Raw genomic sequence first — 27,128 nt, 5'->3', positions numbered from 1 at the left:
GTCACAAAGGTTTCATAACCTCCTTAGACAATACCACCAGCTGGGGACTAAGTATTAAACGTATGAGCTTATAGGGTGTGTTACAGGACCAAACCAGAACAACTATGGCCCCTTTCTGCTTGGTCTTTTAGGAAGCTCAGAGTCGAGCTGTCAGTATCTGCTACCACATACTTACACCAGTGGTAGTTCTCTTCTCTCCGGAGTCCTGATTTTTGCAAGAAAAGAATTGCATATGGGGGAGGGGCAGGGCTACCACTACAGGAAGATATAGTAATTACACTTTTTTGCTTTGTACCTGCTATGGCTGGAATGCCTGAAGGAGCAGCTAGGGCTGATAGTGGGGATGGAGGGCGAGAACTCAAAGGCACAGCCATGTGCAGGGAATTAAAAGCCACACAGGGGGTTATCCTATTCTACCTGTTTCTGAGTCAGAGTTGAGTTTGGTACCCTCTAAAATGACAGCCTTCAAGTTGTGCCCTGGTGCCATGACACAGCTGCTGTGAGTCCTGATGTCGTGTCCATCTGAGCTCAGTCTCCCTCCTATGCTGCTCCGGGTGCCTGGACCATCACAGAGCTGTTTAGAGGAGGGTACATTTTCTACCCCAAAGCTCACCTTTCCCAGAACAGTGTTCCTCCAGGTGTGACAGACACTCCAGGTAGCCTGCTACCTTTGTTTGGATTGGTAGGTGTCGGTGTTCCTAGGACTAGGCCCATGGAATTCTAGGCAGGACTTTGAGATTTGGGGGTGAGGGAGATAAATGTGCTGTCCACGTTACTGAGGAAGGCAGGGCTGACCTAGCTCAGCCAAAGCTGCCTCTTCAGAGTGACCCATGCCAGAAGCATCATGACTAAGATGGCCAGCATTAGCTGTCTTCCAGAACCAGTCTTGACACAGACTAGGAAACAGACCAGAGTAGGAGATCATGTCCCTAAGGATATACCTCAAGGTCAGTAGAGCCTGTACCTGGGCAGTAGCAGCTAGTGGCACTGACAGGTCTCTTGAACACTTTAAACCTTGGCTAGCCCTGGGCTTTTCTTTTTTCTTTTTTTAAACAAAGCAAAACAAAACAACCCAAAGTGTCCAGTGCAACATAGCTCACATTCTAGCGGCCACATTGTTTAGAATCTAGCTTATCTCGTTGGAATGTGGAAGCGTGGAGCAAAGCCAGGGCCGGACATGGCTGATGTGGCTCAGCCCAGCCTCAGGAGCCAGGGGCACAGGCCACAGCTGCTCCTGTCCCATCACTCCCTTCTCTGTACAGTAGCTTTGATCCTCTGCCTCTGTCCTCCTGGCCTCTTGCTCAACTGTGAGAAGAACAGGAAGAAAGGAAGCTTTGTTCTAGAAAGTCAAGACAGGGTCAGGGAGTTCTTAGGTCCATAATCAGGGTTATTATCACCGTTGGTACCATATGCTGCATGGGCACATCTTAGCGCGGGGAATCCACTGATGGCTCCAGTGGCATAGAGGATGCCACATGTGGGCAGGGGTGATTTAGAGCTGACATAGGGAACATGAAGTCATGCTGGTTCAACATAAAAGGGCAGCAGCTTTCAGTGGGGAGCGCTTCCAACCCGTGGAACACATCTGGCAGTACTAGGGAGTAGTTTTTATTGTCAGTACTTGAGGGTGAGGTAGGTATATATATATGCAGCTAGTATCCAGTGAGTACAGGCTGAGGGTGCATTTGACCATCCCATAATTATGTAGATGCCCTTTCTCCCAGGCAGCCATCTGCCCTAGCTTAGGGTGTGCTGAACCTGGAGCTGTCTCTGGCAGTATGTAGTGTGTAAAGTATCAGGATTGGGGCCGGGTCCTCACCTCACTCTTATGTGCCTGGGCTGCAGGAGTTCGGGGCCACTTTGTCACCGGGGGCTGTCTAGGCCCTTCCCCATGGGCAACACAGCAGGTGCTGTTCTTTGGCTTGGCCACTTAAGGGATACTGAGCACGGGCCCCTAGCCACTCTCCAATTTGCCTGGCAGGCAGCAGACAGGATTCTCAGGCCAATGCTGAGCCATCCCCATTCCCTGCTCACCAGAGCCTCATGCAAGGGAGGAGGGAGGACTTGAGGACCTCACAGTCAAGTTGGATAGTCGGGACACTTTTGGGTACCAGCTTGCACAAAGAGACACAAAATCACCAGGTGGCTGCACAAATATTTGAGTCCTACAGAGTAAGAGTCTGAGGTAGATGGTGCAGTGGGCAGTAGGTGGACCATTTAAGTGGGGCAGAGTGGGATTAAAGCTCCTCCCTGAGGCCAGCAGTAGAGCCACAGTATGGAGGAGTGGTTGCAGGCGGCACAGGGTCCAGGCGGTCCTGCAGAAGGTTGCAGGATTATGAGAGAGCAGCTGCCAGGACCCTGCCTGCCAGGGGGACCCTGCAGGGGGCTGCTGTAAGTGTGGTGTGGCCCACACCACAGCCGGAATATGCTTGAGGCTGCTTATAGTGCTGGTTGGTCCTGACCGGTTTCATGTTTGGGCTAGCCTTTCTCTGAAGGCTGCTTCTGTTCACAGAAAGGTCAGACACTATGGGGCAGGCTGCCCGTCAGCCCAAAAGAAATGAACCCAGTGTCTCCTCTTCTATAGGCTGTCAGGGTCTCCCCCCAAATCCTGAGGATCTCACTCTCTGGCACCCCAAAGGGTTTGTGTAACGGGCACTGGGAGGTCAGAGGAGGAGAAAGTCTTTCAGAGCCTCCCTGAATACCTACTGACCTGGCACACCCCATGTCTCTTCAGACCTACAGCCAGTCACCTACTGTGAGCCGGCCTTCTGGTGCTCCATCTCCTACTACGAGCTGAACCAGCGAGTTGGGGAGACATTCCACGCTTCACAGCCATCCATGACAGTAGATGGCTTCACTGACCCCTCCAACTCGGAGCGCTTCTGCCTGGGCCTGCTGTCCAATGTCAACCGGAATGCGGCTGTGGAGCTTACGAGGCGACACATTGGTAATATACCCGTCCCCACCCCTGCCTCCTGGGGACACTGAGACCCCCAGCACTGGGTGCTGGAGGACCCAGACAGAGGAGGTGGGAGTGTGGCACAGTGTGTGAGCACAAGGGCACATCCCACTGGGCAGAGTTCAATGTTTACAATAACCACGGATGTGCTGAGTCAGCTGAAAACGAATTTCTGTCCATCTGGAGTGGATTTAGGTGATGGAGGGAAAGAGATAAAAATGCAGACTGCACTAGGGGACCATGGGAAAGGAGGCCACTTTGGCAAGGGGCCAGGGAGTGCCAAAGCCCCAGTAGCAACTTCATCAAGGCACCTCTGTGCCTTGCGGAGTGGGGTTGGGGAGGTGGGGGAGACAGACTAGAGCAGTGGGGTGGCAGCAGCTGTCTCTCCGGGCACTGTTGCTGTAACTGCTAAGGAAGGTTACTACCACTCTCCTCTAAGACAGGAGCTCAGGCCTGAGGCTGGGTAGTGGCAGAAGTTATTATTGGGACTGGGTCCAAGCTCTTTCCTTTCCTAGCTGTCCAGCTGCTTTAGGAACCCAGTGCTGCCCACCATTCTCCCACTTGGCTTGGAGTAGCCACTTGCAGCTCTCAGATGGCTCCTCCCCAGCTGGTCCAGTTGCCCTGTGGTTGGTCTCTCTGACCCAGTATCCTCTGACCTCCGCAGGGAGAGGTGTGCGGCTCTACTACATCGGAGGGGAGGTCTTTGCAGAGTGCCTCAGTGACAGTGCCATTTTCGTCCAGTCTCCCAACTGCAACCAGCGCTATGGCTGGCACCCCGCCACTGTCTGCAAGATCCCCCCAGGTAACCGCTGGAGGATGCTGCCCTGTGCCATGGCTCCTGAGGCGTGCCCTGGAAGTCTTTCTTGCCTTTCCTTCACACTGGTGTTTATGTTGACACTGTACCTGTGCACCACTGACCTAGAGAACAGAGGCAGTGTCTAACAAGCCTGTAATCCAGGACACCCTCCATCACCCCCAGAGATTAGGCTTCCTTCATTCTTTCTCCAAACATATGTGTTCTGGGTCAACGCCAAGATCTAGAGCAGGATGGGAGAGGTAGACAGAGGTGCTCCTGTAGCCACGGCTTTACAGGCCTGAAGTGTTTAGGATGGACACTTAAACACCAGTGTGGTTGTAACACACCCAGGGCTAATAGTCCCCAGCAAGCAGCTCTGATAGCTAGCGAGAAAGGCCATTTACCTGTGGGGTGATCGGGAAAGGTGTTCTGGGGGACGCACTAGGTGTCAGGAGATGGTGGGGTGAAGTTTGCGAGGGCATGTGCCAGAAAGGACAGGTGACAAGGACACTGGGTGTGCTGGATGGGGGAGCCATGTAAAAGAAAAGGAGACATTTAAAAGGCGTCCCGGACTCAGGCCTTGGATCAGTGTGAGAGTTCTGGGTTTATTCTGTGGAGTTGAGGTCTTTCTGAGGATGTCCTCTGGCTCCCCAAGAACTGCCAGGCTGGAACTCCCCTACCCCCAAGGCATAAAGTCAATGCACTCCTCATACGGTATGTGACCTGTGTCCAGCTGGCCATTGCCCGGGGCACATTGTAGCTCCTCGTCCCAGTGGGCTGTGGGCGGGGCCAGCTGGGAGCTGAGCTTCCCTTGGGCAGCTTCTGTGGCTTCGTTTACAAAGCGCATTCACAGCTCTGGGCTCACTTATCTGTAGCAACCCCTGTGGCTCTAAGAAAAGGCTAGGGAGAGAAGTTCTGAGAACCAGAGTTTTGAGGAAGCCACAGCAGGGCTGCCCCATGGAGGACTCTGGCTGACTAGCCTGGCGTTCAGTCTGTTGGCTCAGCTGAGGCTGTAGTCCTAGAGGGGCTTATGGACTGTTTTACCTACCTCCAGGAGCAGGCAGGGGTGGAGGTGGAAGCTAGGTGGTATATTCTCAGCGTGCTGCCTAACCCCCTCCATCTCCATGGCTGGTGACGGCTGAACTGGCTCTGATAGTGTCCTGTTAGCTCAGAGGCTGTTAGGACTCTGATGATCAAGCCCAGCTCCCTCACCCCACCCCCAAAGGAGATAGTGGGTCAAGAGAAGCAGAACAGAGTCACACAGCAAAATGGGGTCTCTGCTAGTCCACGGGCTACTGGACACAGACTCTGGCCTTTATCTTCTGGGTCATGTAATCCTGGGTAGCAAGACTTCAAACAGGTTTATTTTCAGTGTTATTTGTGACTGTCTCTAGCTGTTCTATGGAGAATTTAGATACACTTTGTTGTTAATGTCACCTCAGACCAAGCCTGTATCCAGAGGCTACCATGTGACCCAGTTATCTTCTCCAGCCCCAGCATGAGACAGGGCTTTCTGGTGGAAGGTGCTCTGACCCTCTGTAGAACATCCCTGTGTTAGCAGGTCCCATGCCCACCTCACTGCCATATGCCCTGCTACTCTGCCAATGCAGGAACACCTACCTGTCTGCAGGTGGCTACCACACAAGGCATTGGAAGCCAGGCTCTTGTCTCAGCCTCTCCAGGCCATTCCTTTATCACCTAAGCCCGCGCCCAAGCTTCCTTCTTGGCATCCTGGCATCTGGAGGTGGCTCCTATAGGCCTTGAACATGCATCTCCCTGCTAATGGTGTGCAGATTAAGTGTAGGAATAGAGAAGACCTATCCTTACATGGTGATGAGCTCAGAGCAGATAACCACTGGATGGGACCATAGCGTGCCACTTGAGGTGTGTGAATCCAACCATTGGGTGGTTCCAGGATTGGCTTATCTGACTTGTCTGTGGTTGGCAGGCTGCAACCTGAAGATCTTCAACAACCAGGAATTTGCTGCCCTCCTAGCTCAGTCTGTCAACCAGGGCTTTGAGGCTGTCTACCAGCTGACACGCATGTGCACCATCCGTATGAGCTTCGTCAAAGGCTGGGGAGCCGAGTACAGGTCAGTGCCGAAGCTGCCTTTAGCAGTGGTAGAGGGAGCCAGCTCTGGGCAAGGCATGGCAGCGAAGGATAGGGGCACAGCCTTAGTCTAGTGCTCAGCAGCTCTCAAGCTCCGTCCGCATTTCTAGGCCCACTGTGAGGACACTGGCATTATTCTTGTAGACATATGGAGGCTAAAAGCTTATAGAGAGTCAGGTGGAAAAGACAGGCTCAGACTCGGCCTCTCCTGGGCTGCTGTGTCCTCAATTTCCCTGGGACGGGTTCTCAGGATGGCTGTCTCCCTGACAAGGAAGGAGATTGGAGTGTTTTATAGAGAACAGCTAATTCCTGTGTATATTTTCATTTAAAGAATGCCAGTTGGCACTTTAAACATGGCACCAGTAATAGCAAGGTCTACCTGGTCTGCCTGGTTGAGACCCTCAGGCCGTCTAGACTTGGTTTAATGAGAAGGCAGTCTCCTTTTCCCATGCTGGACAGGAGAGGGCTGGGAGGCAGGGCCACATGCCCTTCTGCTCCGTGCCTCCTCCCAGGCTCCCCAGAGTGGAGCCGCACAGAGGTACCCACAAGTCAGCTGCAGCCAGCGCCTTGCAAGTTCCTCGCCCCTTCTCTTCATTTTTCCAGATGTTTGGAATCAGTTTTGTTTTGCAGTCATTCTGCACCCCAGCCAAACCCATTTCAATATTGGCTCTGGGCCACAGTTTGTAATGAAACCCCGATGAGCATGACTTATGGAAAGTCAGATTCTCAGCAGAGGACGGAGGTCTGTAAAATCTAACCTCGCCGTCTAGGTTTCAGAGCTGTTGCTCTTTCATGGATGCCCCATGGTGCCAGTGAGCAAAGCACCTTGGGCCTTTGAATCTGAAATCCAGGGAGGGTCACTAAGCATCAACCACATTGCTCAGACTGCGGAATAACTCTCGGTTGTGCTGTGATGACCCGACCCAAAGGTCTGGCTGGACGAATACCTGAGCCAACCTCTTAGCCTAGGATTTAGATCATTTAGGGAATCAGAGTGAAAGGTTAGAAAATTAATTCTTTAACGAACAAACCCCAAAGGAAAAGAACTGGGAGGCCCGCTTGCCTTCGGGCAGTGCCCCAGGCTGAGTGTGAACCTCCCGAACTGTTCAAGCAAAGCACATGAGGCTTGAGGGAGGGTTAGCCTCGGGATGATGGCCCCGAAAGTGGTGCAGCACCAGGGCCCTCCATCTTCAAAGATTGGCAGAAGCCCTTCTCTAGGGCACTGTATCACCATGGAGGAAACCCTGCCAGCACACCCCGTCCTACCCGGCTTACTGCGTCACTGCCGCCTGGCAGCATAGCACGGCAGCCTAGTGGCGGGTGCGGCCCCTTCCCAGAACAGCCATGCCCTCCTGCATTGTGGGCCAAACAGAGTAAGGTTTCAGGCTGGTTCTTTAAAGCAGCTGTAAGCGGGCCTGCAGCCTGGGCCTCACCTCCAGCTGGCACCCGTATGTCACCACAGCAGATAGCCTTTGCTCGGTGGAGGCTTCTGGGAGCTTGCCTGTGAGCTGCGTCACCAAGCAGTCTGAATTTAGACAAAGTGCTTTGGGGGAAAAGAAATGTGTGGTGTGCCTTGGTTTTTCCAGTAATTGTTCCCCGGCTAGCTCTACTGGTAAGATTTTCCAAAGTAAGCTGTAGGTGGGACTATAGCAGCACCCTGGGACTTGAAGCATGGGGCTCTGTCAGTGCTTTGTAAAAACACCCTCCATCAGACAGGCATGCCATGACAGCTGTGGGGCTGGCCCAAATCTGGAAGGGGGCTGCAGGCACCTACCCAGTGGCCAAGCTAGGAACCAGGGAGACCTTAATTCAGGCAGGAGGTTCTGCATGGGGGCTTGTCACGGTTCCCAGAAACTGACCTTCTTTAAATCTTTGAGGTCCCTTCCTGGAGGATTGTTCTGGTTCAGCCACATTGCTAGTACCACCTCTAGGTGGTATTTACCTATCTAGCACAAAGAGAGATCTCTGTCTTGGGGTAGCAGAAAGCAGTGTGTCCTCAACATTTCAGCCTCTCACCTCTTCCCTTTCTTTCCAGGAGACAGACGGTGACCAGCACCCCCTGCTGGATTGAGCTACACCTGAACGGACCCCTGCAGTGGCTTGACAAGGTCCTTACCCAGATGGGCTCCCCGAGCATCCGCTGTTCCAGTGTGTCTTAGAGACACTAAGAGGGAGTGGGTTGGGGAGGGCGGGCTTGGGGAATATGACCTTGGAAGAGAACTCCATCCAACTTGGTCTTGTCAAAGAACACTGATTCTACTCAACTAAGGCATCAGCCTGTTTCTGAGACCACAGGAGAAAAATCCCAGGGATGGATTTATGAACAGCTGTGTCTGCTACATACACGTGCCCCAGTCTGAAGGCTGAGTGATGGCTTCTAATGTGGTGGCTCGAGCTAACAGGTGGTGTGTCGCCACCCGACTCCTTAATGACAGAGGTCTGGGATGTCACAGTCCAAAAGCAAAGTGCCTTTCTCCAGGGCTGGAGTATGGAGTTTACCTTTGGAGAAGTTGTAATGGAGCATGCCCTGACCCACCACTCTCCCAGAGAGGGTGTACCTGTCAAACTGGATAGCCTACATAGGTACTTCTCCCCACCCCCAGGATGCAGAGATGGGAACTCGCTGGAAGGCAGAGCTCAGGAGAACCGTTTCTTCATTGCCCCAAGGACCTGCTGAAGCTCAGCGTATATGTGATGTGTAGTTCCTAATATCACATCAATCTCAAAGAGATACAGATGTTGTTCAAGTGTTCACAGGAAGCAGCAAGGGCACTTGTGGAGTGCATGTCCTGAGTGAGGTGGCACCACACTGAATGAATACACCTCTGGGAGCTAGCACCACAACTCTGAGGTAAAGGCTGTGCTGGGTTATGGAGACAGTTGCATCAATGAAGTCACCTAGCATAGGCTCTTTGAAATGTCTTCAATCCTGGGTACATATGCTGGCTGGAAAACCACAATGGACCCAGCCACTGCTTCTTGCCCTGAGGTTTGGAAGCTGAGAGTTATAGAAGCCAATTCACTGGGAGGTAAGACATCCCAGGCTGACATGGGCAAATGAAAAGGGCTATTAAAATTTTTTTTACACCTTAGAAAATTGCAGGCTTGGTACAGAGTGCTCTGTCATCTTCACCCTGGGATGTATAGGATTACCTAGCTTTGGTAAAGGATTGCCACAGCAAACTGCTGCAGTGACACTGTGTAATGAGAACTGTTCCCAGCGGCAATTACAGAGAAAACGAGTGTAAATTATTTCAACTGGAAAAAAGTCCCTTTCCTGGCTGTTTTAGAACAGGGCACACAGGATTGCCACCTGCAACTGGTACTCTCTTCTTGGCTGCTGTTTCTGTTGTGAAATGACGAGCCCGTGCTTCTACATGGATTTCCCGTGGAAGTCCTGGCCTGCTCCAGAGGGGAAGAAAGTGCACCCTCCAATGTGATAAATCTTCTGATGCTCCGAGACTCTGGGGCACATCCTGGTGCCCCTCCTGCAGGAGTCCATGGCAGGATATTTCCAGCTGGGCGTGCTGATCCTCCTTCAGATGCAGATGCCTGTGTGAGTCTTTCCCCAGGCTGTTGATATAATTCTGAACCTCCTCAGGTTCTCTGGAAGGACACAGACCACGTGCGTGAACATTGTGCTGGGCCTGAGATGGTCTGTGGACTGCTGCTTCAGACACACAAGTCGTTGGAACTGCCTGCTTGCCTGCCTGTCACGCATGCTCTGGGTCAGAACACAGAGACGCTCTGCTGTGGCTCCTAGTGAAGCATTCATGGTCCTCTGTTATCAGCTGTGGGCAGAGGTTCGTGTCACTCGCTACCCAGTTTCCTAGGGGCTTCCTGTGCCCCTTCCTCAGCTATCCTCCAGGTGTCTAGGGCACAGTCCATTCTGCAACTGGAAAGTACAGGGAACCTGCATTGCTCAGAGCAGATGGCGGCTTCTGAAGGCACACAGTGGGAATACACCCCTTCGTGTTATTGGCCAGTCGCTGGAGAAAGCTGTAGGAGAAAATTCTAGGCAGGTCTACTCTTGGCATCCCTGAGAGTAACGGGGTCTAGGAAAGGCCACACCATTGCAAAGAACACAGGTCCTTTGGTATGTGTAATCAAAGTGTCCTACCAAATCGGTTTTCCTTTACTTTTAAAGAACAGTTGAGGATCGAGAAGACAGTGCAGCAGCTGGTGTGGCCTGGCTGCATGTGCTGTTCAAGCCCTGGGCGACTGCTGACACCGACCCACATGGCTAGCACCAGGCAGAGGCCACCTTCGTCTTCAGCACCCCCGAGAAGCTGACTCTGTACCCCTTCTCCTCTGGTGCCCCCCCTTCTTTAGTGCTTGTTCAGGTAGCCCCAGCCACATGGATTATAGTCCTGTGCTGGCCTGCCATGGCAGCTGGCTACCTTCCAGACCAACTGTAGAGAGGAGACCTGGCATTTTGAGGAAAGCCTAGACTGGAAAGAAGGGCCTCTCTTGGGAAGGACACAAGGCGGACAAGGCTGCTGCTGGCAGACTTCTCCACTGACCCGAGTGTGCTTTTTTCTTTTTTCTTTTTCCCCTAAATGTATTGCATCAAGCCTCAGTGCTTATGGAGTGCTGTGGTCTTCATCTTCTCCAACTTGTTTCTCAGAGCTGGGATGTATTCCAGAACCTGATGTTTTTATTCAAACCACAGAAAAGTTTTAAGTAGCCTGTGCAGTCACGCATGTGCCTGAGTTGTCTGGAGCAGAGGCAAATATCTGACTTCATTCTTAGTCCCAAGCTGCATTTCTGAGTCCCTGAGGCTGAGAAGACTTTAGCTCTGCACTGTATTCTTACTGTATGACTAGATGCGTGAGCGCTTTACATTAGAAGGAACCTGGTTAGAGCTCACTCCTGTCTTTGTGTGGCATTTGTGTCCCATAACTGGCCCCTTTAAGTAACGGCCTTCACAGCAACTTCCCAGTGGGTAGAAAGCCACACACCAGCATGTGGGTCAACAGTGAAGATGTGGCATTGCAGACAGGGGAACATGTGGATGCATGGCTATCACCTGGAACAGCCCCTGCAGCTGCTTGTGTTAACACAAAAGTGATGTCTAGCATTCTGCCGCTTTCATATTTATGTACAATTCCTTAAAGCCATTCAGATGGCTATTTAATTTCTTTAAGACTGTTGTAAAGTTCTCTCTCCTGAGGACAATGACTTGGAAGAACTGGGGCACAGCCAGTCCCAGACACTGGTAGAGGCTGCAGTGACTTTTCTGGCTCAGGACCCACAAGCATCAGAGTAGACTGGGCCGCCAACAGGCTGCCCTAGTCAGGCCCAGTCCTTTCAACAGCCTGTTCGATGCATTATGGCCCCTCCCTACTGGAAGTGGGAGCTTCAAATGGAAATTGAAGCCATCTTTTATCCCAGAAGCCTTTGCTGCTGCCAAGGCAAGTGGACTGGTGTGGACTCTTGTTTAGGGACGTTTGGAGGCTGAGGTTCTTGTCACTCCTTAGCCAGCCAGGCCTTTAGTGTCTTTGTAAAAAGCATGTATTTATAGTGTTTTAGATTTTTCTAACTTTTGTATCTTACAGCATTGTACCCCATTGTTAAAGAGCCGTGTCTCCTCTTCTTATAAACGCCCTTCTAATAAACTTTTCACCGTAAAGCTCCTGAGACAGGAGCACAGTCTGATTCCTTGCTGCTGTCTCTGGGGAGAGGGACTTACAAGAGAAACCCAGCAGGTTCTGGGGGCTTCAGAGCTCAGCAGGCGCTAATACCACAACACTGGAGTAATACCTGCCCTTGCCTCCTTACCAAGGGCACCCCCCCCCCCACAGGACGCCCTGGGTTCCCCAGACATGGTACTAGTCATAGACACATTCTGGAATCCCCGGTTCATTCCCCCTGCCTCCAGCCCCTGCCCCGCAGGGCCTTCCCTCACAGTCCTCTGCTGTCACTGTCTCCCATGCCACTCTCTTTCCAGAGACACAGAAGAAAAATTACAAGTTGTGCCCGTGATGCCATTCTGAATTCCAATTCAAAATGAGAATGAGCTGCTGTTCTAGCTGAAATGTATGTCAACCTCAGGAGATGTGGATGGAGATGGCCAAAATACTGGAGAGAGAAGCTCAAATGGGGCAGAGGAGACCGATCCCCATCCTTTAGGGAGGCCTCCACAGGCCACCTTCCGCCCTCGGGCTCATCTCCCAGCTTCCCTCCAGGTTTGGGGTAGACTTTTTATTGTAGTTACTTGGAAGGGCCTGAACCCCAATCTGCTCCTTGGGCAACTACTGGAAGTGACTGAGCCAGCCGCCTTTCTCACCGTTTAGCCCCTGCTCTTGGCAGTTACCACCCGACCCCCCATGTGTTTCTTTTCTGATCCCTCACCTTGAGCAAACTGCGCCTTTGTTAAGGCCCTACCAGTTCTCCTTGGATAGACCTTGTGTTCCCAGACCACATGTGTGTGTACGTGTCCTTAACAGTCCTTCATAGGAAGTCCATCAGGCCCCAGGCTTGCCAGCCACACGAACGCTAGCGATTCCTGTATAGGCCCCAAGCTTCCAACTCGGGGACGGAGAGAGGCCTACTGGCCCATCAACTGCCCATGTTCACAATCAGAAATTACCATTCCCTTCTGCAGAACTATATCGGTAGAGGTCATCTTTGTTCATGGCTTCCCACCACCATGGCCGCATCTCTAACACCCAGACCCCGCACAGCACACCACTGCTCTGGTCTCCAGCCTGCTCTCCTCACAGTTCACACAGTCTGTTAGCCTCTATAGAGATACCTGAAAGAATAAGATTTGTTTTGACTCACGATCTCAGACTGTTCAGCCCATGGTCATTTGTCCCCGCTGCTGTGGGCCTGCAATGAAAGGAAGGGGAGTGAGCAAGGGCATGGCCGCAATGATTGTGTAGTCAGGCCTATCTCAAAAGTTCCTCCAGCTCCCAGTAGTGCCATGAGCCAGGGACAGCCCTTAACACATGGGATCCCCTTGTGAGGGATCAGGGAAACAAACATGGGGGTAGGGGGATCTCAAAACCAAACAATACTACAATACTGCCCCCAGTCCAAGGTCATCCATGAAGACCTGGCCTTCCTGTGCCCAGCTCTCCACTTGCCTTGCTCTCTACAGCGCAGCAGTGGTGGGGACTGGGCCATCCTCTGCGTGCCTGCCTTGTTCCCCATACTGCTTGTGGCCACCCCTATTCCAATGCTCTGCAGCTTCCTCCAGTTGGAAGCCCTGTGTTTACCTGTTTACCTGTGTCTGTCACCCCTTGCAAGCAGGGAGTCACTGAGAGCAGGCCTATATAGCAGTCTTGCATCCCTGGCTTCCTGTGCCTTAACATGTGTACCAGCTAGTGCCACCTGGGGTTTCACCTTAGCTCTGGGCCTTCTATGGCTTTCCACTGTAAACTACAGTGCTAGCCATTTGTGGAACTAAAAGCAAATGGCCAAAGCCCAGTTCCGGGTCACTTGCTATTACAGCTGTCCCAAAATTCTAATTTGTCCCCCTCTAGTTCAAGGAGAAACGAGTGACACAATAACTGCTATCCTTTACCTTGCCCACAGCAACAGCCCATAGTTAGTGCTGAGTCCACTCAGCCAGAGAATCCTCAGTGCAGCGAGCTGATCAGATATGCATGGACTGCTGCTACCAGGCCTTCCTGGAATGGGTGAAGACCTTTTCTGCCTATAGCATTTCAGTCCCTCGGGACAGGCAAACATATTTGTTTGGGCTTTCATTTCTATACCTCCGTTCATGTCATAACTTACCATGAGAATTTTCATGTTTCCACTTACCTATGTGCACGAATTCTTTATTGCTTTTATCTAGAATTCAGCATTACTTCCCCGTGATTCTCAAAGCACATCCCAGGAGTGTATCGCCCAGGATGGTGAAAATGTGGCTTTTCAGGTCCCACCATACACCACCGTTATCAGATATGGGGTAGGACCTGTTCTGAGCTGGGCTCACATTTGGAAACAACTGTGGTGTAAGCTGGCGGTAACTTCTTTCCCATTCTGCTTGGCCTTCTGTCACGTGACCTTGTCTTGCTTGCCTCTTACTCCCATCTGAACTGAAGTCTGAGCTCCAGGAAGACTGACTCCTCTGTCGTGATCACTCTGATTTTGGCGCCAAGAGTCACAGGCCAAGCAGGCTGGTTCCCAGGTCGTGGTTTCAGCCTCAGCAGGGTTGAAAGTCAAGTTGAAGCAACTGAAACTTTGTCAATCATGAATGTCTGGAGATTTCCTAGGGATGGGTCATTAATGCAGTCCATGTCCTTAAATTCAGGTTAAATCAATGTCTTTTCCCACTAACACTGTTATTCTTATAAAGCACAGACCCCGGACATCAGTGAGCTCACACCTCTGTAGCATTAAAGCCATCTGATGGCCACTTCTTTCACAAAGACAACAGAGAGGCTCCAGGTTAGCAAGCTGAGCTTGAGTGTCTGCTGCCTGGTTTCTTGGTGGGTAAGCACACACGGCACAGTACACTTGCCATCCGAGTTCTCAAGAGCCTGAGGCAAGGGGACTGAATGCTTAAGGCCAGTGTGGCAAAACTACATCTCAAAAACAAAAGAAACGGGCTGGCAAGATGGCTCAGAGGGTCAAGGTGCCTGCTGTCAAGCCTGATGACCTGAGTCTCAAGGACCTACACCGTGAAAGGAGAGAGCAAACTCCTTAAAGTTGTCCTTTGACCTTCACATATACCAAGTGGCACACATGTACACACACATAAATAAATGGAGCACATACAAAGGCTTTGCGACTCCCACTCCCCATACACACATGTATACCAAGCAAGTTTGTATACCAAAGATACAGTCATAATTTTAAGGAGACCTGCGTTCTGCTCTGTGGCAGCACTTCACTGCCCAGGTACACAATGGGGATGTCAACTTCCAGTCCGAGCAGCCCACAAGCCCATCCAGCTTCAGAACACTGGAGAAGATGTCTACATTTTTTCTCCCTGTAGGCCTCTGAGACTGATAATGATCTAATGCTCAATTGTCCCCTGTAGATGGGTGTGTGTGAAGAACACGTCTGGTCATCAGCACATTTGCTTAAGTTCTCTCCTTCAAGCAGAGCTCTAATGAACTAGAACCCCGTCCATTCTAGAGACTTTTGCTAAATTTAGCTTAATAGCAGCAAACACCCACCCTCAAAATAGTCCCAAGAGCCCACATCTTACCCCTCCACCATGACTCTCCTGCTTACACAAGGGTAAGGGGCCATGCTTCATGCTCTCTCAATGGTCACTGTTAAAGAGACCATCTCAAGAGCACTGGTTCCTCTTCCAGAGGACCTGGAATTAGCTCCCAGCACCCGAATGGCAGCTCACAAATATCTGTAATCCCAGTCCCAGATGATCCAACTCCCTCTTCTGACCTCCACAGGCACCATGTGGTGTAGTCATACCCGCAGGCAAAAATGGCAAAACACCCATTCATGCAAAAATAAATTAAAAGAGACTATCCCAAGGAACATGATAACCTGTCAGGAAGTTCCTTGCCAGCTCTCTACAGTGGGAGGGTGACAGTGGGCACACATCTTCCTCTCGTTCTGAGTGGTTCACAGGAAAGAGAGGCCTGGTGTATACCTGTGATCCTTGAACCACATTCTACACTGCCCCACTATTTAAGCCCAGCTTCCCCAAATCTTTAGTCTCTCTCGATCAGATATGGCCAAGTTCTATAAATAGAGAGCAAGCCAGCTGGTTCTGTCAACCTTCTCATTCTCTGCCATATTTTCAAACTGTAAAAATAGCCTTGCTTTCATCACTTTGAAATCATTACATAACATGATTGTTTCAGGGAAGAAAAATTTGACTCTCTCTCTCTCTCTCTCTCTCTCTCTCTCACACACACACACACACACACACACACACACACACTCTCTCTCTCTCTCTCTCTCTCTCTCTCTCTCTCTCTCTCTAGTTTCTAGAACTCATGGATCTTCAGACTCTGAGATCACTTCCACCAAGCAGACTGTACTTGTCAACGAAAATTGTGGGCCTACTATGTGCCAAGCACTATGTAACAGAAACAAGAGGTATTTAAGACAGAAAGCCAGTTTCTTACCTTCAGTCCCCTCTGGAACTCTAACTTATGTACACATAAGTTAGACAACACCTGCTACCACAGCATCAGCTCAGGAGTATATAGGCAAAGTAGATTCTGAAACATTACAGACGACAAACTCTTCCGACTATGTCTACTACAAAGCACACCAGGCTTCCACCAACTCACACCTCTTTCCAAACAGAACAAAACACATTAGCAGACTTTATAAATAAATCATCTTTTAATTACTTGGTTTTGTTTAATCAGCAAAATCAAGTCCACAGCCTTTCCTAGTCTATTTTTTCCCTAATCATGCGACCTAATATATTTTCTAAAATCTTCCATATTTTAAGAAAAACATGTTCTACCTTTCTGGCAACCCACAGCCAACTTCCCTAATTTTCCTTCTTAACCAGTGGCTAATGCACTCACCTTAAAGTATTAGTCCCCCTGAAAGGCTAGTGGTAAACCCAAGCTCAAAGATTACAAGATCAGAGTGTGGGGGTGGGGTGGGAGCACAGGGACCCGGAGCACCCACTACTTCTATACTACCACCATCACCAGGATCATGCCTCTTCCCTGGGTAGGTTCTGACCTGGCCAAGCATGTTTTAGGTCCTATAAGTGGTACCCAAGCAGGTGCATCTTGTTTCTGGTCATGACCTAAGTCATGTTCGACACTAAGTCAGGCCCAGCTCTCAGCCCACGATGAGCACAGTGTACATGACCACATATGCTTAGAGACCAACGACAATGAAGGAGACTCACACCTGCCTCACAGAAGTGTCTGTGATGATAGAATAAGCACCTTTAGACCTTTTTTCCTCTTTTCCTTTAGAACTTTGCTCCATGCTCCCCTGGGGCTGGGCCCTTGGAATATGGAGGAGCCAACAGCCCTGGAAGTGAACCATGACGGTGGCTCAGGACACGGCTGCCGGGAGGCTCCCCTCTCCCCGCACTGGGAAGTGAACCATGACGGTGGCTCAGGACACGGCTGCCGGGAGGCTCCCCTCTCCCCGCACTGGGAAGTGAACCATGACAGTGGCTCAGGACATGGCTGCCGGGAGGCTCCCCTCTCCCCGCACTGCTTGGAACTGGTACTTTGACAGCGACCTCTGGCTTCCAAGCAGAAAGAAGGGGACCTGCTCTGAAACCTCACACCACCAGGAAGAGCACTTGGTCAGAGAGCACGGCTGCCAGTGTCAGCAGTGTGCTCGGAACCAACACTGCTGCTCCCTGGGTCCACATGAGGACACTCAGGGCCCTTGCCCAGGAGTGGGGAGAGGAGAGTTTACATTCCCCAGAGGAGGAAACCTTTGCCTGTTTCTTATAGATACGCACCTGGCTTTTGCTTCTTTGTGGCAGGAACTCAGACACTGAACTTAATAAGGACTTACTAATAGACAAACCCATGAGCCACCTGTTCCCTAACCCCTAGGCACATTCTACATTTATAGCTGCCTTTCTTGTCACCAGCATTCACCTTAGGTCAGAGCTGTGCTTTTGGTGGGGACCAGTGACAGTACACAGCAGATAGCACAAGCTCCCAACCTGCAGACAGTATGAATAGGGCAATCTAGCACAGAAGTAGGTCTCCCTGTGGAACCCAGGCTGGCCTCAGACCCTCGGGTGCTGAGGTCACAGTGTGTTCTCCGACACTTGGTTCTCCTGTATTACACATTTCCAAGACTCATTTTACCCAGGTTCTTAAAAAGAAGACTGTAGATCTGCAGGGTTTCCACACTGTCATTTCACACCTCAGTCACTTATGCGGCAGGAACAAAGATTTCTCCCTAGCGCCTTTCTAAAAGCTCAGGTAAGGGAACCCCCAAAAACCAGTCAGGTGGCCAGCGTGCTAAAGGCGATCTTGGCAGAAGAGAACCCCGCTGAGAAGGGAAGCACTTGGGGTACACGGTGCTGGCATCGGAGTCGGTCAAACCTAGCAGGAAGAACTCAGTGCTCGTCATCAGAAGAAAGGCCCTCTATCTCATCTCTGTCTCCTCCTATTGCCATCCAGAAGGCTTTGGCCACCTGTGGAGGGAAGCACGTGACAAGGTCAGGTTAGTTAGTGACAGCTGGCCTTCAGCTCACTTCAAATGCCACACCCAAACTGTCTAAGGTCTACACTTCTACACTTTTCCCCTCCAACACACATTAAATCCCCAAGCAGCCTTTGACCCAGACTTCTGGATGCAATCAGGGCCGTACATGAGTGTGAAGGGTAGGGATGTTTGGCTTCATTCCTGACAGAACCAAAACCACCAGCTCGCTGCTGGCCTCCGTGCCAGGAAAGGAGCTGGAGAAATCGGTGATGACACAGTACATATAAGGAGATGTCACCGAGCATGTCCATCTCCTGACAAGAACATGTGTTGCTCTGGTAATGAATAAACAAAACAGCTAAGAGCTCCCTGGCTTAATAGGAAGGCAAGCATGATACCTCTGTGAAGGTACCATGTCATGTAACATGCACTGACTGCAGCATCTGTGTTAGTGCTGTACAAATAACTATCTAGCTGGCTATAATCCCTAGTCAGGGCATAGCACACATCAGAGCTAAGGCCTCTTACAGACGATAAATACCTGTGGGTTGTCTCACCTTTTCTGCATGCAACTTTCTTTGCTCATGAGGAAGCGTCGCAGCCTTGTCTAGGGGGAAAATATATCTTAAGAAATTTGTCTACCAGCACAGGAGAATCTGGAGCTCGTGGGTGCGCTAACACTCGGAGGTGGTAGATGGGTTTCTAAGACATGGCGCAGTCATTACGCTATTAGGAAGCTTTCTCTCCCAAATTTTCCAGATGGGATGTGAGTGAGTTGTGGGAATGTGACAGATGCTGTGTTAATGAGACTCACTGAAAGGAAAAGACACACTTCAGAAAACTCGAGAGTGAGTGAGGAGAAGAGGACAGAGACAGGATGTTTTCCCCAGGGAATTTTCACCAACAAAATGGTCCAATCTCCTAAACAGCTACATTTCCCGAGCCCAGAGCTCAGAATCCAATCTAGCCACCACAAAGTGAGATCCTAGGACACAAACTAGAAAAGCTTCGACATGTGAGGCTGTGAGACAGGCCGGGACAATTACCTTTCATTTCTCTTAACTTTGAAAAGAGTCTCTCAAAGTTCTCCAGATCACCTCCTCCGGTGGTAAGACTGGCTAATTCTTGAATATCCAGGTCTAACATGGGGTCTGAAATCAGAGTTGGTCACAGATTACCTCTACACGTGCTACATACAGGCAGTACTAGCTCTATGTGCGCACATGGGCAAGAGCTGAATGCTGACACGGCCACCTTGATGGCTGTGCCCTGCTGGGCTGCTGGAGCCTCTCTACAGGGCCCAGCCACTCTTCATCCTTACAGCGCTGATAAAGTAGAGGACACTGTTTTAGAGCTGCGACTTGTCCCAGCAACCTGCTCTGAAAGGTGCTCTCCCCTTGCTACACACTCAGCAGGGACAGGGAACAACCCTGTCGCATTACAATGGCCACACGTGTCTAAGCCTATTAGGACAGTTATCATTGTCTACAACTCGTACATAGAGGAACAGAGTAGCCCATGCTTAAAACTGACCTCACCTAACACTAACTAGCTATCCAGAGGCGGGGCTGTTTTAAACCATGTTTGCTTAATACACTCTTAATAGGAATCCTTCACCATTTCTGCCTCAGTACATTACTTAAAAAAAAAAAAAAAGATTTACTTTAGTTATGTACATACTTGTGTGTTTCTGTGAGTGGATATGTGTTAGCAGAGACCAGAAGAGGGCTTTAGATCTCCCTGAAGCTGGAGGCAGGGTGCTGGAAATCATGCCTGGGTCTTCTATAGGGCAGTGCACTTTCCTAACTGCTCAATCATCTCTCCAGTCCTGTCATATTCCTTCTTCCACAGTGACAGTAGCTTCCCTGACCACCCAGTATCCAGGGCTCCTCAGATCCTTCCCACTGGTGACAGAGCTGTGCCTGCATTTGTGTAGGCTCCTTGGCTTTCTAACATTCTCTGCCACCACTGTAGTGAACACAGAGTGCTAAGAGGAGCTCACTTTATACATCTCTGTCCAATAGCCCTGTCTGCCCCTTCCCCTTCCCCTTCCCTTCCATCCATCAATCTGTCCATCCCTCCCCCTTCCCTTCCATGCATTGCTCTGTCCATCCATTCTTCTTCCTTTGCCTCCCAGCCCCACTTCTAGAGCACCAGGGATCAGGCCCAGAGCCCTGCACATGCTTAGGAGGAGGCACTCTATGAGTGAGCTACATTACTGAGCCATACCTTTATCACCATGGGATACTTTAACTTACCCGAATATACTTCTGCTTTTCTACAGCCCTGGGAGGGCAGATTGCTTACTCCTGCTCCAAAGACCCTGGGAATCTTGTACTCACGGCTCTATTACTAGTTGAGGTACAGTCTTCACTAATCCAATTCCATGGCATTCTAATGCCTACAGCCTTGACTATTACAAGTTCTAGCTAGACATTTGGCCACAAAGTCCTTGAAGACAAGGATAGTGATTTTCAATACCTTTCATTTACCACACTGCTATACAATTTACTTAAGTGCACTTGGGTTCATAAATGTGTCTTAGTTCAGTGCACATCAGGTAGACTATTGATGTACAGGACAAAGGTCATATTTCTGATTAATCTGAGCAGAGAGATAGTAACCAAGCTAAAGATAAAGTCAGGGTCACTTTGTGTTTTAAAAATATGATAAAGGGAAGAGTTAAGGAGAGCTCACCCTACCCCTTGCTGGACATCCTGGGAGGGCTGGCCCAGAGGGCCTGAGAGCAGGAGTGCTGGCCCCACTCCTTGTGGCTGAAGTACTTGGGGGTATGGGTCCTGCACCTCGCCTGGGCAGCACAGCAGACCTGGCCCTGGTTGATGTGGGCTGCAGTTCAGCTGGTCCCAAGGGTGTGAGATTGGGAGAGCTTGCCTGGGCAGTGATGGAGAGTTAGCTCTGATGGTGTGGNCGTCAAAGAGCTGTCAGGCTGACCAACTCAGCTACCAACCAGACACAGATCCAGGGCTTTGAGCTGGTCCACCCCAACATCGATGCCAACTATGAACTGCTGGAGCATGTGAAGGGGCGGATCCTCCAGAACCAAAGCTGCAGGATCTCCATGGCACAGGGCAACATACACAGGACCTGAGAAGAGTCCCAGTTTGCAAGAAAAGTTGTTTGGACAAAAAGGTACAGTGTGTTGTCATGTAGGACACCCCATCCCATGACACACCACAGTTTCACAGAGAGATTTTTGTTGTTTTCTTTGGGGTAGGGGAGGTTGCAAGGTGGAGGGCAGATATGGAGGGATGGGGAGATGAGTGGGATTGGGTGCATGATATGAAAAATCACAAAGAATCAATAACAAGTTTTTTTAAACAAGTTTAGATGGAGCACTGAAGACAGCAGTGTTTAAATTTTGGGAAAAGGAAGAGAGCAGCCTTGCAAGAACATGCAGAAGGCAAATCAGGAGCCGCTGTGCTGGTGAGTGAAGGGTGCCAGGGCTTCGGTGAAGCACTGTCCACAGGCCTGAAGGTCGCTCAGTCAAGATGAGAATGGGAAATACTGGAGTTAGTGGCACAGAGGTCGCAGGTGGCCCTCACAGCCAGCCATTTGAATGTCAGAATGGGACACAAGCTGGATGAGCTATGCAAGCGCACGGACGGGAATGGGTCAGTGACCACAGACCCAGACTGCAGGAACAAGGGAAGGAGAGAAGACTGTGCATCCCTTCTGTTTCTGTGTTCTGAGTTCTGCTGCTATCTCTGGGAGCTCATGGAGGAACTTACCGACAATGCTGTCAACTTGTGCACCTGCTGAGCTACACGCACCACTGTGATGGCCAGGGAGGGACTCTGTCCTCTCAGCTGTTGGCGATGGCTCCTGCTGCTGGGAAAATACAGGGAAGCAACAACTTAACAGGAAGCTATTTCAGTGAAAGTTCTTCCCACCCCCAGCTAGCTGTGGAGAAGCACTGACAGACACTGAAGGAGGGGCAAACAGGAACAAAGTCACATTCAAATACAAACAGCTGCAAAGCCACTGCCTCAGATGCAGTTTTTTCCAAGGAAAAACTATGAATATTAGGATTTTGCTACAGAGTGCTAGCACATGTTCTGTTTGTACCACTAAAGATCCATGCTATGGGCTTTGGAGACAGCTCAGTCAGGGAAGGACACATCCTGCAGGTGTGCAGACTGGAACTGGGTTCCCAGGACACATATACAAAGGCCAAATGGAACCAATGGGGAGGCAGAGACAGGAGGTCTCACAGGGCTGACTAGCCTAATTGGTGAGCTCTGGGCTAAGGAAAAATTCCTGTCTTAAAGGAAAATGGCTGGTGTTCCTTAGTATGACCCCTGAGGGTGCCCTGTGGCTTCCATACGCACCTGCATAGACACAAGCAAGCATGAACATATGAACAGACAACTAACACTGATATAACACAAACAGTTCAGTGTCTGGGAGGATGATGGTGGCGGGGCACCATGGCACCTGGGTCTGGTAGGCTGACCAAGTGACCCCGGAATGGAGCTGCTGAGGACAGAGGGTGAAAACGGACTGTCAGCTCACTCAGAGCCAACTTGGGACCTTGATAAACAGTATTGAAAAAAAAATCATTTTTATTTTCTATGCAAGATATTTAAAAAGTGCTCTAGCAAACAAAAACAAAACAAATTTTAAAAAGCCCTGCAGGATATCCCTGAGTGCAAACCTGCTGAGGGGATGGGCTAGCATTCCCTCAGCAGGGTTCAGGCACAATGGGGCACTTCAAATCCTCCCTTCAGAGCTGAGATCTCTGCTGCCTCTTAAATGGAAATGAGAGAAATGATGAATGTGTAAAGATCTGTAACAACATGGGTATTAAAGTCAAAGAGGAGAAAAGATGTGAAAATTCTTTACCTCAGAGTGACAGCTTTCTGCTGATGCAACTCTGCGGTTTGCCCCAGCCAGTGAGTTGAGAAGGCTGAAGCCCTGGCTCCTGTCTGAAAAGAAAACATCATGAATGGTGTTGATGTGGCTACCATGAGAAGCAAAGGCTTTGTCTTCACTTCTACCCCTACCCGTGCTTGTAAACGAGTTTAGATCTGAGGCTGGAGAGAGAGCTTAGTGGCTGCTTTTCCGCTTTATATATATATATACACAATAACAACAACAACAATAATAATAAAGAGTTCAAATGTGAAGTATCTCCAGGGCCTGTGTGTTCGAGGTGCTGCTGGGAGGTGATACAACACAGAGGAAGTAAGGTCATTCACTGGGCGCAGGCCCTTGAAGGGGTGTTGGCCTCTTCTCTCTGTTTTGCTTCCTGGCCACTATGTGTGGAACAGTCATCTCCATCAGATACACACTCCATGATACACTGCTGAGTGACAGGTCCAAAGTCACAAGGCTAATCAACAGACTGTGACCCCAAGCCAAAGTAAACTGAGCCGTGTAGACTGACCATCTCCGGCATTGGAACAGTGATACAAAGCTGAATGAATGCATGGTCTCTCAATTCTGAATAATCTAAATAACAGAATATTTTTGGTCAAGGTGAAAAACTAGCAGGCTATTACACACAGATGGCTTCATTTGCAAGTTATGACATCAGTATTTTAATAGCAGATGCTGATTAAAAGTTCAGAACATTCTATATATCAGCCTGGAAGCATTACTACTGTAGACAGGAACGTGACACTTTAGAATATAGCTGTCATTTTGCTACAGAGGAGCCACCCTCACTCAAGGTTCCCATGCTGTTTGTGTCACAGTGAGGACAGGTCTGGGGCAGAGTGAAACCAATCAAAGAATCACCAAGAACATGGACTAAAAGCCAGCCCAAGACTCAAGGCCCGTAAGGCTCACCGTGTCACCGAGCTAGGCAGAGGCCCACTCATCTCAGCTTCCAGCAAGGGTTCCAGTCAGCTGGCGTTGGGATCAGACAGGGGCCTAAGGTTCTGCAGCCTGCAGCCCTGGGGCAGGGCACCACCTCTAAAGGTGTCAGAGCCTGAGGACAGGTTCACCCCAACGGCAGGTAGCTCTCGCTCTTTGAGCTGTATATGTCCAGAACTCAGGGACTTCACTTGTCATGAGTGTGTGTACACGCTGGTTGACTGGATGAAAGGGAGACTGCACAGCCAACTCAAGTGCCTCTCTTCTATTACTGGAAACAACTTGGAGTCTGGGTCATTTCAACTGTAACTCACAAGTACTGCAAATCCCAGTTCCATAGGTTAGCATTCCCTGAACTTGGCAGGCTGGTAGGGCGTATGAACTCAGTGCATCTTAGCCCAATGCCTCCCTTCTTACAGGAAGGAGCCAGGCAGAGAGAGGCATGCAACCCTACAACACACTATAAACCTTTGGGTACCTTTATTTTTTTCTATGACCTACCATTTTAAAAAATTATTATTTTATGCTATGTATGTTTAGCTACAATATTAAAACCAGTAGAATAATGATTAATGCTCTAATGCTAATAGGTAAAATTGTTAGAAAAAGAGTAGCAGGAAGAGACAGAGCTTAGGATCAACCCTAGCTTTCTCTCACGGCCCCACCCACCTGCATGACCTCAGACAAACCAACCCCACAGGGCCTCAGCCTGCTGGTCTGTGGACCAATGGTCACTGAGCATGAAGTCCCTGACCCAGAAGCCCATGGCTGAGAAGAGACTCTCAGCCTCCTCTCCTCATACATCTTGGAATTTGCTGTGTTCAAGTACTTTTTTCTTTTTTCTTAATAGATTTTATATAAATATATATATTTATATTTATTTAAAATCCTTAAATTTCAAAACCCTAAAAAGTTCACGATGAGCCATGAGTTTAGAATAAGCTGGAGGGAGCTGTGCTCAGTGTTCTCCGATAAACAATGGAGGATTCAGTCCGCTCATCAGAGGGTTCATTATGTCCCTCTGCTTATATTTTAAGGAAGTCAGAGGCGCATACATTTATACAATTGAGAAAAGAATCCACTTTTGTTTATTCAAAGCAGACGGCCTGCACGGAGTGTCGCTCAAAAGGCTTGGCTGGTATTTTATACACTGAGTCTTCTGGTTCAGTGTTCGTCACAGCTCTGCCCACGGGCACCAACTGCATGCCACTCTCATGGAAAAGGATTATGTAAATCTCTCTCCCCCTCAGCCCCCAGTCTCCCAGGTTCTGGCATGGGGATGCTACTCCTTTTGAGAAGGTCCTTTTCCCTCAGCTGCTGAAACCATATACTAGACTAGGAAGGAACAAACCAAGGTTCTTATTCAGCTAATTCTACAACTTTGGGGATGCAGGAGGGGCAAGTCTTTATGGAAAAGAAATTAGTCAGGAAGCATAAAGAGCACAGTCACTGCTTACCAGGAAAGGTCCCGGCACACCAGGCATACTACTGTGGTTACATACAAACTAATCTTCTTAATGTTGCTCCCTACACCCATTAAGCAGACCTAACTCAGAATCCGAAATGCTCCAAAACCCTCAACTTTCTGGCACCGCCCTGACGCCTCAGTGGGGAATTCTATGCCACCAAAACAAAGGCACAATCAGTCCACTGTTCCAAATTACCCCCAGGTTGCATACATGAGTGTACAGAAGACTCAAACAAACAGGACATATGTCCTGAATACATGTGTATGAGTATTCCAAAATGCAGAAAGTCTAAAAACCTGAGAAACTCAGTCCTAAGCATTTGGGTCAAGGGCTTTCAGCCCATATTACATGTTTATGATAAGGTTTAATTTATAAGTTAGACACAGCTAAGACAATAACCACAATAAAACAAGTGTTTAAAGCAGAATACAGTAATAGAAGTTTTCTAATGATTGGAGATATGGCTCAGTTGACAGTACTGGCTGTCCTTATGGTTGGTTTCCAGCAATTGCATGGTGGCTTACAACCTTCTGTAACTCCAGCTTCAGGGAATCTGGTACCCTCTTCTGGCTGCTGTGGGCACTGCAGGCCCACAGTACCACACACACACTAAGGTCCAAGTATACACAGAAAAAAAATAAAGGAAGAAAAAAAAAATTAAATCCACCTTTAAAAAAGCTCTGTGGGACAGCTGCTATCTCTGCAGACATGTCCACGTACCGAGCTTACTCCTCACATGACAGTGGGAGAAGATACTCTAGGGATTTTTGGATGGCTTCTCTTCAGTTCATCCCAGTTGCCTAGACAACCAGCATCATTAGCACTGCTTCTAAAGCCACTATTATCAAAGTAGGGATCATGTAAACACAGGCACTGAAATACCTCAGCAGTCAAATGACAGTCAAGATGGCCACTGGATGCCTGCTGGGTAGGTGGCAATGTGTGGGGTGGGCTTCTCACACAAGTCAACCCACCACCTCTGGCAGGATGGCACAATATGCCTCCTTGTCACTAAGAAAAGCACTCAAGTTGAAAATGGGAGTTATTTATTTCTAAAACTTGTGGGGTAGTTTGTTGACTGCAGTAACCACACCACAGATAAAGCGGGACCACTCTACTAAATTTATCCCCAAAGCATCTGGCTCCATTCCAGTGGTCCAGTGAATTACAGATGGGAGATGATGATGCCATAAAAAAAAAAAAAAAAAAATCAAAAAAAAAAAAAAACAAGACATTAAAAAACCCCAACCCAGCAGTGTTTGTTACTTGCACAGATTTATCATGTTTGGCCACAGGCCGGAACCTATGTGGCCTGCTAAACACTCTGCGCTCACTTTTCAGTTTTACTTCTGAAAAGCAGCAACTACGAGACATCACCCGAGGAAGCTCAAGCCCCCTCTGTATGCTACGGTGTCCTTATGTCCTTCCCCACTCTGTAGGAAAGCCTTCCTTTCAGCAAACCTAGTCTTCTCCACTCACATGTTGTGATAACCAAGGCTACTCATTCTAACTAAGCTCATGGAGGCATCGTATCCACCGTTTAGTGATAAAATCTCAGGCCATGCCAAGCTATCTGGGTCATACAACCTTTAAGAAAGGTCACAAATACTGACACCAGGACCAGGAAAAAAGAGTCTACGTTTTTATAGCATATTCTATTTCCTCCTGGTGAGTTTAGAAAAAAACTACTAAAAACAAAAACCAAAAAACCAACCCCCACCACCACCACCACAGGAGACTAGAGAGAAGGTTCAGTTAGAGCACTGGCTGTTCTTATAGAGAACCAGGGTTCCATTCCCAGCATCCAGTGACAGCTCGCAACTATTTGTAAGTCTTGTCCCAGGGGATCTGATGCTGTCTTCTAGCCTCTGTGAG

The 27,128-nt window shown here is 49.5% G+C and overlaps 2 protein-coding genes across 6 annotated transcripts in view; one reads left to right on the top strand and one right to left on the bottom strand.

Moving 5' to 3' along the window:
- Positions 1 to 11,512, top strand: part of Smad3 (SMAD family member 3) — a 110,655-nt gene extending 99,143 nt beyond the window's left edge. Inside the window, exons 6-9 of one of the 2 annotated variants that reach the window (XM_021206651.2) lie at positions 2,735 to 2,947; positions 3,624 to 3,761; positions 5,704 to 5,848; positions 7,901 to 11,512. In XM_021206651.2, coding sequence (XP_021062310.1) covers positions 2,735 to 2,947; positions 3,624 to 3,761; positions 5,704 to 5,848; positions 7,901 to 8,024 — 620 coding nt within the window. In that variant the 3' untranslated portion in view covers positions 8,025 to 11,512. The remainder of the gene's footprint in view (positions 1 to 2,734; positions 2,948 to 3,623; positions 3,762 to 5,703; positions 5,849 to 7,900) is intronic. The other variant, XM_029543617.1, reaches the window with a different exon arrangement.
- Positions 11,513 to 16,124: 4,612 nt separating this feature from the next.
- Positions 16,125 to 27,128, bottom strand: part of Aagab (alpha and gamma adaptin binding protein) — a 38,253-nt gene continuing 27,249 nt past the window's right edge. For 2 of the 4 annotated variants that reach the window (XM_021207463.2, XM_029543549.1), the window contains 5 exons: positions 22,810 to 22,892; positions 21,696 to 21,795; positions 18,993 to 19,097; positions 18,504 to 18,553; positions 16,125 to 17,935 (listed from right to left, as the gene is read on the bottom strand). In XM_021207463.2, coding sequence (XP_021063122.1) covers positions 17,858 to 17,935; positions 18,504 to 18,553; positions 18,993 to 19,097; positions 21,696 to 21,795; positions 22,810 to 22,892 — 416 coding nt within the window. In that variant the 3' untranslated portion in view covers positions 16,125 to 17,857. The remainder of the gene's footprint in view (positions 17,936 to 18,503; positions 18,554 to 18,992; positions 19,098 to 21,695; positions 21,796 to 22,809; positions 22,893 to 27,128) is intronic. The other 2 variants (XM_021207464.2, XM_029543550.1) reach the window with 1 other exon arrangement.

The sequence above is a fragment of the Mus pahari genome, chromosome 10 (genome assembly GCF_900095145.1).
Source record: "Mus pahari chromosome 10, PAHARI_EIJ_v1.1, whole genome shotgun sequence".
Classification (NCBI taxonomy): Eukaryota; Metazoa; Chordata; class Mammalia; order Rodentia; family Muridae; genus Mus; species Mus pahari.
The sequence above is the reverse complement of the archived record's forward strand: the minus strand, read 5'-3'. Positions and strand labels throughout refer to the sequence as shown.